Source organism: Cebus imitator, unplaced genomic scaffold (assembly GCF_001604975.1).
Source record: "Cebus imitator isolate Cc_AM_T3 unplaced genomic scaffold, Cebus_imitator-1.0 Scaffold79, whole genome shotgun sequence".
Classification (NCBI taxonomy): Eukaryota; Metazoa; Chordata; class Mammalia; order Primates; family Cebidae; genus Cebus; species Cebus imitator.
In genome coordinates, this window is record NW_016107394.1 from 7,915,562 (window position 1) to 7,930,684 (window position 15,123).

Genomic DNA, 15,123 nt, shown 5'->3' on the forward strand with positions numbered 1-15,123 from the left:
TTTTATTTTACTGTTTTAAAGGAAAATTTTTTTTTTCTTTAAAAAGCTCTGTTCTAATTCCTGATCTCTGCAGCTGGCAAAGCAGTCATCATCATCTTTCATAACTTTATGTCAGGGAGAAAATTCTGCAACACCATTCTTTAGACTTTCCAAAATGTGGAGAAGCTGAGTGCATTTCATCAGAGATAATTTAAGGGAACATGGTTGTTATTGTTCCAGTCCATACAAATGGCAATATTAATTAAATTCCCTATATTACTTGGTTTCCTGTTTCAACCACAAGGGTTTATTCAAACAGTAAACAGAATCTGAAGTTGCAAATTATTAACATGCCACATTACTTTTTAAACACCCAAACAGGTCTTGAAGCTTAAAAGGCTAGTATTTAAGCCCAACTGGTTATCTGTCAAAATGACATAACTGTGCTGACCTTACTTTTGACTTGACTTGAATAGGGGGTTCAGTCACTTTGGGGCAAACCTGAATTTTTTTAAAGGCATATATAAGACATAAAATAACTGCTCATAATGTTCCGAATGGGGAAGTTATTTTATCTAACCAACTCCAATCGAGTTTTTTCTTTTTTCCCCCCCAGGGTTGTATTTTGATGGCATTCACAGAGTTAATTCCTCTTTCCCGTAAGGGCCCCGCAGTTGTTGTTAGGTCAAACCCTGTAAAGCTTCAAAGGTTCCGAGTCCCCTCAGTCTGACCTATTCAGTGATCTGCACATTGTTTTCATTTAGCTGCATCTAGTCCAAGACACAAGCTTCAAAACCACAATTATCTACTCTTTTTTAGATCCATATTCCACAACCTTGGAAAATAATAAGAAACCCAAATGAAGAACTGAAAACAGTTAACACACACACACACACACACACACACACACTCTCTCTCTCTCTCTCTCTGTCTCTCTCTCTCTCTCACTCTATCTTTAAAAAAAAAAAAATAACAAAAACACTGAATAACTGGTATACCCTTATCGAAATGTACACATTTGGAAGGGGAGGGGTTCCTTTGTGCAAATGTGATTTATTCATGTAATCTGGAAAGGAATATGGCTTGCTTTGTTTCTGAATGAAGAAAAAAATAAAATTTATTTATTTTTCCAAGAGACAGAAAGACAAGGGGGGAAATGCTTTCACTGGGCCATTTCTGGGGTGACATTCTCCCCCTTAGGATGGGAAACACTACAACATCCAGGCATGGGATGGTACTCATCACTCTCAGAAGCTAAGCACAAGCAGATATCAGGTCACTGACAAAAGCTGATATTTCAGGTCCGAAGTGTTACATAACAGCCTGATTGTTATTGCAGCTAAAAAAAAATCATTTTAAGTATAATCACTGTGTTTCTCCCAAAATGTGAAAGGAACAGTGATTCTGGTTAGTCGGCCTTATGACACTCCCCTACTCCAACCTGAGAAGCCCTAAAAAGCTGATTCAGAGCTAAATTTCTCAAGTTTACAGTGAGAAGAATAAAAACACTACTGGTAAAAGATGGGTGGGCAGGGTCATTTTTTCATACTATAAAGCAATGTGATTTTATTTAAACGTGCTTTACTAAGTATATTTAAAAAAAAAAAAGTAACCAAAAGCATCTAAAAAGGTTTTGAGATGAACCTTTACCAAAACGAGGGTCAAGCCTTGGGTCTAGCCAAGAGGTGGTCTTGTTCTTATGGTTTATATAGTAAATTTCTCCATCCTGAGTCATGGCTTGTTCCCATCCATCAGGAAGAGGACCTATAATACAGAAAAAAAAAAAATCATGGTTGGTTTTTATTTGCTGCACCTAAAAAAAGTGGAAGCGGGGGCTAATTTAAAAACAAAACACATCTTAACAAGAAACAATTCATTGAAACATATTTAAAGCTGCGTTCAGAGAAGAAAGGTAAACCTATATACCCACTTCTTCTCCACTAAAAAAAAAAAACCAAAAAACACCAAATAATAAAATGAACATTCCTAAACACAAAGATAAAGAAAAAAAAATTTTTTTTTTTCAAAAAAGCCTTTTGGAGGTCATGGCCCAAATTATTATTACTGTTAATCTAAGACATGGAAGAGCTTGCAGCTCAGAAACTACAATCAATTTTGTGAAAATACCTTCCTAGGAACTCCAAGGTTCTTTAATAACAAATATATGGAAGTATTTTTAGAACATCGAAAATATCATAAACATTCTATTTAATATAAAGCACACTTTAGCTAAGACAGCCAAGCTCCATTTATTTCCAAGTTTTATATGACTGACTCACACGAAGAAAGCTGTAAGACAAGAAACTACAGTCCAAACAAACCTTATTTTTAAGCAGGCCAGACATTACTAATGGGTGGGGGTTGCAGTTTGAAGTTTAAGCTTGTTGGAGGCTTGGAAGGAGGCAAAGTAGGTGCTGAAGTTGTTGGAAGGCAAATTACTCAGCAAGAAACAGCTTTGAATGTTTCAAAGCTGTAGAGTAAGGAAACATCATCTGAGAGATAGGACTAAAGACTACAGTTAACTCTAAAAGGATTTTCCTATCTTTAAGGGATAGAGAAGTTAAGACAATTACTCTTGGGAGGTAACAGCAATGAAAAGAGAAGCCCAGAATAAATTACTGAAGTATTCAAATATAATTCATCCTTAGCTCCTTGTCCCTCCCAACTCCCCCAGTTCCCACTTCTAACAGGAATCAAAAGAGGCAGGGAAGGAGACACAAACTGGGATAGTCAGTACATGGCTAATATCTTTTCTGTGGACTAACATGAATTGAACACTTATCTTGTGTCAGTCACTGTTCCTATATATTATGCACATTAATTCATTTAATCCTTACAATAACAAATGACATAAGCAATAGTACTACTTATTCTAATGAGGAAATTGAGGCACAAAGTGACAGTCTGATCAGTCTGGTACAAGATCACAAAGCTAGTTAGTATAAGGAAGGATATGCAAACCCAGGCAGACCGATTCCTAATCCACCGATTCCTAATCCACTGTTCTTCACAATTAACTTCTTCTCATTCATATCCCACAGATGACCAGAGCCTTAAGTATGCCTTCTATGCACAAATACAAAAATTCCCTTCTTCCTGTATTGGCAGTCCACGACGGCCTCATGGGTGATGCTGAATAAGTAACTTTGGTTAAACTGACCACTCACACAAGGCCCATGGGACCCAAAGCCCTAATTTTAGGCCAGTTTCATTTGTATTAGGAACAGATCAATTTGCAGCTGCATTTTCAAAGGTCTACTTAAATGGGGTAAAATCCTGTTAGGAAACGCAGACGTGTGGAATTAGTTTGCTATATGCCTAGAATCCTTAAAAGGAAGGCTCCCCTTCAGTCCTGTATGTGGAGCTCTGTACACAACGCTAACCAAGTCCAGAGTTGGAATTTGGTGTACACATCCCAAGTTTACTAGAGGGTGAATGAGAAGCAAACCTGTTTAACACATGTATCAAACCTTTTCTCATCAGTTTTCACTGTCACTTTGGGCTCTGTTTCCCCACCAGAAAGACAGAACTCCAAAACTGAATATTAATGATTTGCTACTACCTTTACTTATAAAATGGCTCAACCATAAAATGTTTTCACAAAACAGCTGTATTTAAAATTTTTAAGTGCTGAACATACCATGTGACTATATATGGTGATGAACAAGTCAAAAGCAGTCACTGAATGCCTTTGGGAGCCTCAACTCAACAACCTCAAAAGATCTCATAGCTTTCAAACTTGCTTGAATGTATGGATTTTGTATGTGTGGTTTGAAAAAAAAAAATCCCGAAAAACAAAAACAACCCCCACCCCCACCAAAAAAAACCAGCATCACTCTCCACTTTAGCTCTCTGAATTAGAGCCACAAGAGATATCTTGGATACAAACCAATCTTCCCTACCTGATCCACTCACTTCATTTTGTAAATTCCACTTACATTCTCTCTGATGGGTCTGTTGTGGTCCATCTCAGAGAACTCAGCATCGATACTTATCAGCTCTTTTTCTGACCACTTCCTCAGTAACTGGCTTCTCATCTCTTCTTACTCCAGGGTCCTCTATCAGGCATTTTTCTTCTTAAATTATTTTCTAATCAACTTTTATACATGTCATTCATTCTTATTAAAAAACTTTTCATTACTCTCCATCAAGAGGAAAATGCCTAAATTCCTCACTAGCTGGACTCATTTCTGAAGTCTTCTTCAGACACCCAGTTTTCCCAACTTTCCACAAAACCATGCCATGTCCTTGTATGTGCTGTTCCCATTATCACAGATACTTTGCATCCCTTCCCTCCTAAACTCCTAGTCATCCTGCAAGAGACAGCTCAGATGTCACCTCTTTAATTCAGCCTTTCCAGATTACCCCAGATAGAAATTAAGTTTCCTCTTCTATTCTCTATGAACATGTAGCAGATAGAGTTATAATTACTTGTTTACGTATCTGTTCTCCTGGCAATGATCAAATCATTCATCTTTACAAACTTGTAGGCTAATACCTGAATAGCTGCTCAATAAATGTCTGATGGAAGAATGAATGTCCTGACTTTTAAGTAATAATTTGAACTTTCTATACGCTTAAAATAATGTAGAACATATTTTTGCAATTAACATTTATATCAACATATATGCCAAGGGTAAAAGAATACTTTATATTCATTTTAGCTTTCGTTTAATACTGAGTAAAAATATAATGTTATGTGGAAAGACAGGCCCAAAATAGGATACTTTCTTTATACTGAAAGAAAGCTGCTCACCAAAGGCAAGGAAAAGATTAGAAAAGATCACCTTTAAATAACCTTTCATCACAATTATCCTTGTTATAGAATTAAGATAGAGAAAACTTAAAAGAAACAAATCTTCCAGTGTTAATGGAACAGTACAGATCCAGGCTTTATTCACAAAAAAAGAATTTTTAGTCAAGTGGTCTGTAAAAGAAATTCAGTGGCTTGATTCTTAAAGCAGGATTCCAAGTCATTCTCTTAAACTAACTGTTGAATAACCATGAAAAGGAAAGAAAGCAAAAAGTGATAAGTTTCTGAAAGTGAAACAAGTTATGCTTAATGAAAGTGTGTTTCAATCCTCTGTTTGGGCAAGGGTTATTAGGATGCAGTAAGGTTAAGTCCAGGGAGGACATGTGGGATTCCCACATAGATAAGAGAAAAACCACAGGGGCTCGATCAAAATAAATGTAGAATGCCTTTATGTTCCACTTATATTCTGATTTTAATGTGCTATAAATATTCATCAGAATCTCCTGGAGGGTTTGTTAAAACACACGTTGCTGCGCACTACCCCTATACTTTCTGATTCAGCAGTTCAGGGGCTGGGCCTGAAAATTCCCATGTGATGCTGATGCTGATCTAAGGAACACACTTTTGAGAAATCACTGATTTAAAACAACCACTTGGGGCTGGACACAGTGGCTCAGACCAGTGGCTCACACCTGTAGTCCCAGCACTTTGGGAGGTCGAGGAGGGCGGATCAACAGTTCAACACCAGCCTATCAACACGGTGATACCCCATCTCTACTGAGAATACAAAAATTAGCCAGGCGTGGCAGCGTTCACTGTAATCCCAGCTACTTGGGAGGCTAAGGCAGGAGAACTGCCTGAATCCGGGAGGCGGAGGTTTCAGGGAGCCGAGATCATGCCACTGCACTCTGGCCTGAGTGACAGAGCAAGACTGTCTCAAAAAAAAACACAAAACAAACAAACAAAAAAACTTAGAATTCTTCAGCTAGTACAGATGTACTTCTTAAATTTATCTGAGTTATGCACAACCACATCTATTCATTTTAGGCAGTTTGGAGATAAATCTATGAAGCCCCACATGTCTGGGAATAATAGTACACAGCCCTATTTGCTAGGATTAGGCAAATCTATCATGACAAAACAGGCACAAAAAGGGCAGTACATTTTTAAAAATTTTATTGATTTAGCCTGAGACAGAGTCTTTCTCTGTCGCCCAAGCTGGAGTGCAGTGAGGCGATCTCAGCTTACTGCTCCTCCTGGGTTCAAGCAATTTGGACTACAGGCATGTGCCACCATGCCCGGCTAATTTTTGCATTTTTAGTAGAGACAAGGTTTCACCATGTTAGCCAGGCTGGTCTCAAACTCCTGACCTCAGGTGATCTAACTGCCTTGGCCTCCAGAAGTGTTGAGATTACAGGTATGAGCCACCATGCCCGGTCTCCTTTTTTTTTTTTTTTTTTTTTTTTTTTTTCTTTTTTTTTTTTTTTTTGTTTTTTTTTTTTTTTTTTTTTTTTTTTTTTTTAACTTGAATGCCCCAAGTTATTATCATGGAGAAGTAGCCCAAAATTCATTTCCCATTTGTCCTTAATGACCAGATAGAACTAAGGACTAGGTGTTAGGAGGTAAGAAGAATGGATGTAACCCATGGGAGTTATTATTTTATTTTTTTGAGACAGGGTCTCACTCTGTCACTGTCACCCAGGCTGGAGTGCAGTGGCGCAATCTTGGCTCACTGCAGCCTCAAACTCCCAGGCTCAAGTGACCTCCTGCCTCAGCTTCCTGAGGAGCTAGGACTACAGGCGCGCACCACAACACTTGCTACTTTTAAAATTTTTCTGTAGAGATGGGGTCTCATTTGTTGCCAAGGCTGGTCTCGAACTACTGAGCTCAAGAGATCCTCCCACCTCGACCTCCCAAAATGGTGAGATTACAGGTTTGAGCCACCATGCCCAGCCAAGAATTACTGCTGGCCATTTAGCTTCAAACCATTTTTAGTTGAGAACTCTTTACTTCCTCAATACATGTAGATGAAGAGTTCTCTGCCCTAATAAAAAATTTAATTTATATCTATGTCATAGCATTTATCATACAGTATTATTTCATTATGTATGTTTTTTACCTGGCTAGACTGTGAAATTCCTGAACACAGCAGAATATATTTTACATTTTCCAATTCTGTCCAGCATAGTACCTACTAATAAGAAATAAATATTGGCTGAAATGAATGTAATCAAAATGAAATTCAATTAAAATCTTTTATTTATGCTTTAAAACAAAATACTCTGTTTCATTCTTCCTATGTAAGCTCAATTTCTGCATTATTTTAATGTGCCATTTAAACTGAAGAGACAGGAATATAGCGAATTATTCTATTCAACAAGTATTTATTGAGTTCCTACTATATTCTGGCCCTGGAGATAGAGCAATAAACAACACAGTCCCTATCTGATGGAATATATGTTCTAGACAGCAAGACCAACAGGTGCATATGGTGCAATGTTGGCTAAAGAAAAGTGCATCAAAAATAAGTAATGCAGCATGCATGTAGAAAGAAAGATGGGAAACAGTTTTTTAGAAAAGCAGATCAAGAAGGACAGGAAGTGACCTGTAAGCTTGGGCCTAAATGCAATCTTAGCCAAACATGTGACACTCCAGGGCCTGAGCATCCCAGGCAGGCAAAAGCATGAAGCGGCAACCGTGTGAGGATGAGGCAGAAGAAGTTCACTTCGTTTTTAAGGTTAAGAATCTACCAAAAAAAAAACTTTCATCATGTCAACCAGTAAAGGGTTAAATGGGCAATACTTAAAGGGGATTACCATTACTAAAAAGTAATTTCAATCCCCCAAACTCATGACAACCTCTAGACTGGTCAGAATGGGTAATACACATCTTCACCCCAATTAACTTTTATACACTTGAAAGCAGGGCTCTTAGACACGGAAAAGATGTGGAAGCTTTTCAAGGCTGAGCTATCATGCCTGACCACCACACCAAAGCCTTCTTTAGAAGAAAAGATTAAAAGTAGGCCCTATAACAAAAAGGAAGAGAGAAACAGGCCAGCATTTTAAAGAGGCATAAAGAGTGTGACATGGTTTGGATGTTTGTCCCCTCCAAATCTCATGCTGAAATCGAATTCCCCAAGTTGGAGGTAGTTCTTGGTAGGAGGTGACTGGGTCATGGGGTGGAGAGTGGGATCCCTCCTGAATCATTTTGTACCATCCCATTAGTGATAAGTGAGTTCTCATTCAGTTGACCTGAGATCTGGTTGTTTAAAAGCCTGGGACTTCTCCCACTCACGTTCTTGCTCCTTCTCTCACCATGTATCACACTGCTTCCCACTTGCCTTTTGCCATAATTCTAAGCTTCCGGAGGTCCTCACCAGAAGCAGGCACCGGTGCCACGTTTCCTATACAGGTTGCAGAACTGTCAGCCAAATTAAACCTGTTTTCTTTAGAAATTACCTAGTTTCAGTTATTCCTTCATAGCAACACAAAATTAGACTGACAGGGTGAGAAATCTGAATCAGAATAAGTAAAAAGAGAATGGTAGGCAATATATAAAATAATTCATAAATTAGAATTAAACTCGAGGGAAATGAGTTTTTATGTAGGATTTACTATTACTACTTGATTGACAACTTATCTACTATAGCAAATGCCAACTCCCTGTGATATTTTAAAAACAAATAATCCATGTCGTAATACTGAAAGTGACTCACCACCAACTTCCTGCTCTTGCCTAAGGACGTTCTTGCATTAGTAATGACTAACTAAAAACATTTGCCATGTCTATTCAAACAGGAAAGTCTTGATTAACTACACCACGAGTTAGAGGACCAACCTCCCCTTGTCAACTGCCCCGCAATTCGGGAATAAAGAAGTCACTCAGGACACTGAAGTTTACAATATGCACCGTGATGAGTAGTGCAAAGTACAGGATTATCAAGTAGTTTCCTTAGAAAGCAGCAAGAGTAGCTAGAAAAGTAGATTCAATGACCTTTAAAAGGAACTGAATTCTAAAATTCTGCCTGATTCCTGTTTTGAAATTCTGATCTCGTGTATTTATGATGACTCACAATCTGTTTTTACTATATATAAGGCACTGTTACTAAGTTCTTTGCAAGCAAACATTAAGTCACTTAAAAAAACCTATGATGGAGATACTATTAGTATACCCACTTTACAGATGAGGAATCTACAGCAAAGAAAAGTTAACCTGTCTGGGATCATTCAGCCCAACCTATTACGTGGCAGAGTGAGATTCAAAACCTTGACAGTCAAGGTCTCCAGAAATCATCCTCTTGAGTACTACGCCACAAGTCTGACAAACAGTAATCACATGTTGCTTTGTTTTGTTTAAAGCCTCTTTTCCTGGAACTTTCATGAAATCCCACTGCTTGTCATATTCTTGTAAATGACTCCCATATCTTTAATGCCTCTCACAGGGTCAATATTAGTCTCTCTCCTCCAACTGGACATTTGACACCTCACAAGATGTGTTCCCACATTTTGTGTAGGGTTTACTTTTTAAAACATAATTTCCATTTGTCCCTCAAATAAAACTTTCACATATCCTTTCTTTTTCTTTTTTGTGAGATGGAATCTCACTCTGCCACCAGGCTGGAGTGCAGTGGTGTGATCTCAGCTCACTGCAACCTCCGCCTCCCGGGTACAAGTGATTCTCCTGCCTCAGCCACCTGAGTAGCTGGGACTACAGGTGAGTGCCACTGTCGCCCAGCTAATTTTTGTATTTTTAGTAGAGACAGGGTTTCACCATGTTGGCCAGGAGGGTCTCGATCTCTTGACCCTGAAACTTTCACATAAACTTCCACATTTCCATGATGAAGTTTTAGCAGTAGCTTCCAAACTGGCCTTATTCAACTCCAACATTAAACTTTGTATGTACCACAGCCACACGATCATCTTACCTCACCTCCTCTAAGGAAGAAGTTCTCTGACTCAGGGCTTAGCTCTCTAAAGGAAAAATTCCCAAATTTTTAGGTTATCCTCTATAGGCAGGCATTACAAAGCACTGCTTCTGTACTGAAAGCATCCAACATGCCTGGCTCTATCTATTCCTCCACAATCATTTCACGTCCCTTCTCATTCAATCGTTTTTCAGTTCCTCAAACATCTCCTCTCCCAGCTTCAGGACCTTTATAAGTGCAGTTGCTCCTTGCAGGAACTTTCTCTCCACCTTCTTTGCTTTGCTAACTCCCTCTCATCCCTTCCCACTCTGAATGTCACTTCTTCCTACTAAGGTGTCTATATAGTTTCTTCTACTTCATCAGCTGCTTTTACTCTGGTAAGATGATTCTATCACTTTAGTAATTCATTCAGTTCTCCCAGCCACGTGGCTTGTTCAATCCTATGGAAATTTCCAGTACCTAGCAGTACCATGAGCTTTCTGCCTCCATACATTCTCAGCATGTCTACCCCTAAGTCTGTGTCCTACTAGCCTCAATTATTTTCAACCCACCGACATTCTACTTTATTTTTTAATTGGAGACAAGAGTCTTACTCTGTTACCTAGGCTGGAGTGCAATGGCGTGATCTCAGGTTACTGCAACCTCCGCCTCCTGGGTTCAAGCGATTCTCCGGTCTCAGCCTCCTGAGTAGATGGGATTACAGGCATGTACCACCACCTCCGGCTAACTTTTGTATTTTTAGTAGAGACGGAGTTTCGCCATGTTGGCCAGGCTGGTCTCAAATTCCTGCCCTCGTGATCTGCCCACTTCAGCCTCCCAAAGTGCTGGGATTACAGGCATGAGTCACCGTGCCCAGCCCAATTCACGCCGTATCTTTGTGAAGCTTTTCTCCAATCTGTCCCACTAGTAAGACTCTTCCCCACTTAGAAACTGAAATTGCACCTGTTCTGATTTCTTGAATACTTGTTATATACTGTCTTGTGTTCATCACTCTTTTACACTGAGTTTAACTATAAGCTATGAGGAATTATGAGGAGAACTTACCACTCTGTCCTAGAATACAGGGAAAAAGTTCTCCATTTTTTATGAGTGGGAATGTACAATTTTGCAAGGTTGCTCAGGACAAAGATAGCAACATTTATTAGAAGCTACTGCCTTGTTAGTAGTTCGTGATACTTTGGTCTGCAATTTGTGCAGACTTTTGGCTTTCAAAATAAACAGGAACTAAAATGTATTCACCTCTGACTCTTCCGTAGTTTTCTTTACAAAGGCATCTTCCATTAATATACATATCTGAAATTCATATGTTTGATCATATACATACCCTAAACAATCCCTAATCAAGTTCTGCCCACACTACTAAGACTTTCAGGCAGACGCAATGAAAAAAGTTATATACAAGTTTGCTGCATAATGACATTTAGCCAGCGATGGACCACATATAAGATGGTGATCCCAGAAACTTATTAACAGAACTGAAAAATTCCTGTCATCTAGAGACATCGTCGCTATCTTAAGGTAATGTCATAATGCAATGCATTACCTTTTCTATGTTTAGATATATTTAGATACACATATACTTACCACTGTGTTACAACTGCCTACAGTCTTCAAGAGGGTAACATGCTGTCTAGGCTTTATAGCCTAGGAGCAATAAGCGGTATTGTAGTCTAGGTGTATAATAGACTATACTATCTAGGTTTCTGTAAGTATACTCTATGATGTTCATACAATGATGAAATCACTCAGCAACCCATTTCTCAGAACATATCCTAGTCATTAAGCAACACATGACGGTACTATTATCACTAACTTATTTTGTGGCTTCGATAAGCCAAGTGTGGGAAAATAAACACATTTACTGCCGGAAGCAGTGGCACATGCCTGTAGTCCCAGCTACTCAGGAGGCTGAAGTGGGAGGATCGCTTGAGCCCAGGAGTTCTGGGCTGTAGTGTGCTAAGCCAGTTGGGTGCTCACACTAAGTTCAGAATCAATATGGTGACCTCCTGGGAAGCGGGGGACCACAAGGTTGCCTAAGGAGGGGTGAACTGGCCCAGGTTGGAAACGGAGTAGGTCAAAACTCCCATGCTGATCAGTAGCGGAATCATGCCTGTGAATAGCCACTGCACTCCAGCCTGGGCAACACAGAAAGACCCCATCTATAAAAATAAAATAAAATAAAATAAAATAATAAAAATAGCAGTGGCTCACGCCTGTAATCCCAGCACTTTGGGAGGCCAAGGCTAGTGGATCACGAGGTCAAGAGATTGAGACCATCCTGGTCAACATGGTGAAACCCTGTCTCTACTAAAAATACAAAAATTAGCTGGGCATGGTGGCGCACGCCTGCAGTCCCAGCTACTTGGGAGGCTGAGGCAGGAGAATTGCTTGAACCCAGGAGGCGGAGGTTGCGGTGAGCCGAGATCGCGCCATTGCATTCTAGCCTGGGTAACAAGAGTGAAACTCCGTCTCAAAAAATAAAATAAAATAAAATAAAATAAAATAAAATAAAAATAAAAAAAGAATAAACACATTTATTGAAGAAAAGGCAGTTTGTAAATCAAGTTTTGGTGAAAGAAATGATTTCTTTTTTTTTTTTGAGACTGGGTCTGTAGCCCAGGCTGGAGTACAGTGACATGATCTCAGCTCACTGCAGCCTCCACCTCCCAGGCTCAAGCAGCTCTCCCACCTTGGCCTCCCAAGTGGCTGGGATTACAGGGGTGTACCACCACGTCTGGCTAATTTTTATATTTTTAGTAGAGACAGGGTTTCACACTGTTGGTCAGGCTGGTCTCAAACTCCTGACCTCAGGTGATACACCTGCCTTGGCCTCCCAAACTAACAATCCTATAAACATACTGATAAAAATCAGCTTTGGACAAACAAATGTAAGGGTTGTGGCTAACCCATCCTGCCCACCACATCCTGAGTTCAGGTTCACCCATGTCCTATAGGTAGCTAGAAGATTCTTCTGCCAAACTACTAGAACATGCTGATGAATCCAATCCTCTTCTGGATTACAACATAGGCAGTGTGGTAGACTAAGATGAAACTCTGGACCATACATATGAAGGTTTAGGTTGGAATTCTGGCACTACTACTTACCTGCATTCTACATACCAGCATAGTGGTGCCCCAACCACTATGTTCCTGTCTCCTTTATAGCAGGTGCCTCCCTGTACCCCAATCATTTGACTACATCCTTCTCAACAGACTCTAAGTTCTTGAAGTAGAGACATGGACTTAACACTGCCACCAAATACAACCAAAGTTTGCTGAGCTGACATGATTAAGAAACGATCTGTGAAAAGTATGATTGGTCTTTGTCAAGTTGCAATCTCTCAGAGATTTAGTTTGTGCCTTCAAAAATAATAGATTTTTTTTTTTTTTTTTTTTTTTTTTTTTTTTTTTTGAGACAGAGTTTCGCTCTTGTTACCCAGGCTGGAGTGCAATGGCACGATCTTGGCTCACCAAAACCTCTGCCTCCTGGGTTCAAGCAATTCTCCCGCCTCAGCCTCCTGAGTAGCTGGGATTACAGGCGTGTGCCACCATGCCCAGCTAATTTTTTGTATTTTTAGTAGAGACGGGGTTTCACCATGTTGGCCAGGATGGTTTTGATCTCCTAACATCGTGGCCCACCCACCTCGGCCTCCCAAAGTGTTGGGATTACAGGCGGGAGCCACTGTGCCAGGCCTATAAATAATAGATTTAAGAAAAGAAGATAACACTTATTTTGCAGGGTTTTTACATTAAATAAGACCTAATGAAATGATGGAACCACTTGTTTGTATTTAGGTACTCAGTAAAGGTTTCATTCCAGCCTAAAATAGGAATAATAAAATGGCCTCTAATGATATTTCTATGGATTCAAGTTTAAGTAATTCATCAGTATTCTATTTGTGTACTCCTTTAACTAGCAGTCTTAGTATCACCTGGAAACTTGTCAGAAATGCAGAATCTCAGGTCCTAATCCTACTAAATCAGACCCACTGAATAAGAACTGCATTTCAAAGAATCCCTAGGCAATTCCTTGACATATTACAAATTAAGAAGTGCTACTCTAGAATACAGAAGACTAATAAGGATCACCTGTTCAATTAAACCTCATCTAGAGTTACCATTAACTCAAACTTTAACAATATAGCAAAAGTACTTACTACTCATTGGGTTACTTGATTTTAAAAATCTTTGATACATTATAAATAAAATTAAATATGACTTTAATTTCATATTCAACTCTAGAACGACAGTATAGTTTAGAGACTCTAAAGGGTTTAGATTCAGACAGACCTGGGGTCAAATCTTGGATTTTATTAGACTTCTAACGTTGGGCAAATTACTTAACTCCTTGATGCTTGCTTTCTTTATCTGTAAAACAGAGATGAACACTCAATGGATAACTGAGAGAATTAAAGAACGTGTTTGATACAGGTCAAGGCTCACAGAAGGTGCGTCTGTTCCCTACTCTTTCTTAAAATAGTTCCACCATTTTGTTCCAATCATATATTAAACATTAAAAATTCATGTATACTATACCTAAGTAGCTTTAAATATAAGAAAATGAGATATTTGTATTTCAAAATTCAAATGATCAGATAATAAAAATGCAAAAAACCATAGAGGAACACCCCTAAAGATTTTTAATGGTATTCCAACATTTTCGGGACAAGGCTCAAACTTCTTAGCTTATGACACAGAGGAATTCTGAGGTGGTCTTCAGTCTCATTGCCCACCATCTTACCACTAGCAATATGTTATTAGAGGTTCTGGGCCTTAGTAATTGTCCATCTACTGCTAGCTACTTTTATATTCCCTTTTATTCTAACTTAACTTCCTACTCATCCCCTAATACTCAAGTGCTGAACCCAGTCACTTTCATCATCACTTTGGTCATCCTCTCCCTAGGTTACTGAAACTGCCCTCTAATCTCCCTACTTTTTAAAAAGTTACTGATACCATGTCACTTCTCTATTCGAAACCTAAGTACCTCTGTAATATGGCCCCATTCTGCCTTTTCACAGACTCTATTCATGCTGCAGTGGCCTTTTTGCTATTCCCCAAACATGTCTCAGGGCCTTTGAACTGGTGGTTGTGTTGTGCATGAAACATTCTCCCCCTTTCCCAGATATTCAGATGGCTCTCACTCTCGGTTCATTCAGATTTCTGCTCAAAAGGTGTCAATTACAGAGGCCTGCACTGGAGACGGTAATCTAAGCTATCATCTCCCTCCATCCCCAGCCAGTTAACTCTGATCGTAACTATCCTATTTTTCCTCCTTCCACTTTTAATATCTGACTCATTGTATATTTGTTCTCATTAGCTTAGAACCGTGCCTGGCACATAGTATGTATTCAATATTGAATAAAGGAATCAATGAACCTCCTTAAAGAAGTCTTGGCAGAATGCAGTGGCTTACACATATAATCCCCAGCAAAGCTGCCAAAACGCTGAGACTATAGGTATA

The 15,123-nt window shown here is 39.2% G+C and overlaps 1 protein-coding gene across 12 annotated transcripts in view; it reads right to left on the bottom strand.

Moving 5' to 3' along the window:
- Nucleotides 1-15,123, bottom strand: part of YAP1 (Yes1 associated transcriptional regulator) — a 132,414-nt gene that overhangs the window by 46,797 nt on the left and 70,494 nt on the right. For 4 of the 12 annotated variants that reach the window (XM_017533067.2, XM_017533069.2, XM_017533071.2 and 1 more), the window contains exon 4: nt 1,624-1,743. The exons of 4 other annotated variants lie outside the window; for them this stretch is intronic. In XM_017533067.2, the coding sequence (XP_017388556.1) occupies nt 1,624-1,743 (120 nt within the window). The remainder of the gene's footprint in view (nt 1-1,623; nt 1,744-15,123) is intronic. 4 more of the 12 variants (XM_017533074.2, XM_017533070.2, XM_017533072.2 and 1 more) reach the window with 1 other exon arrangement.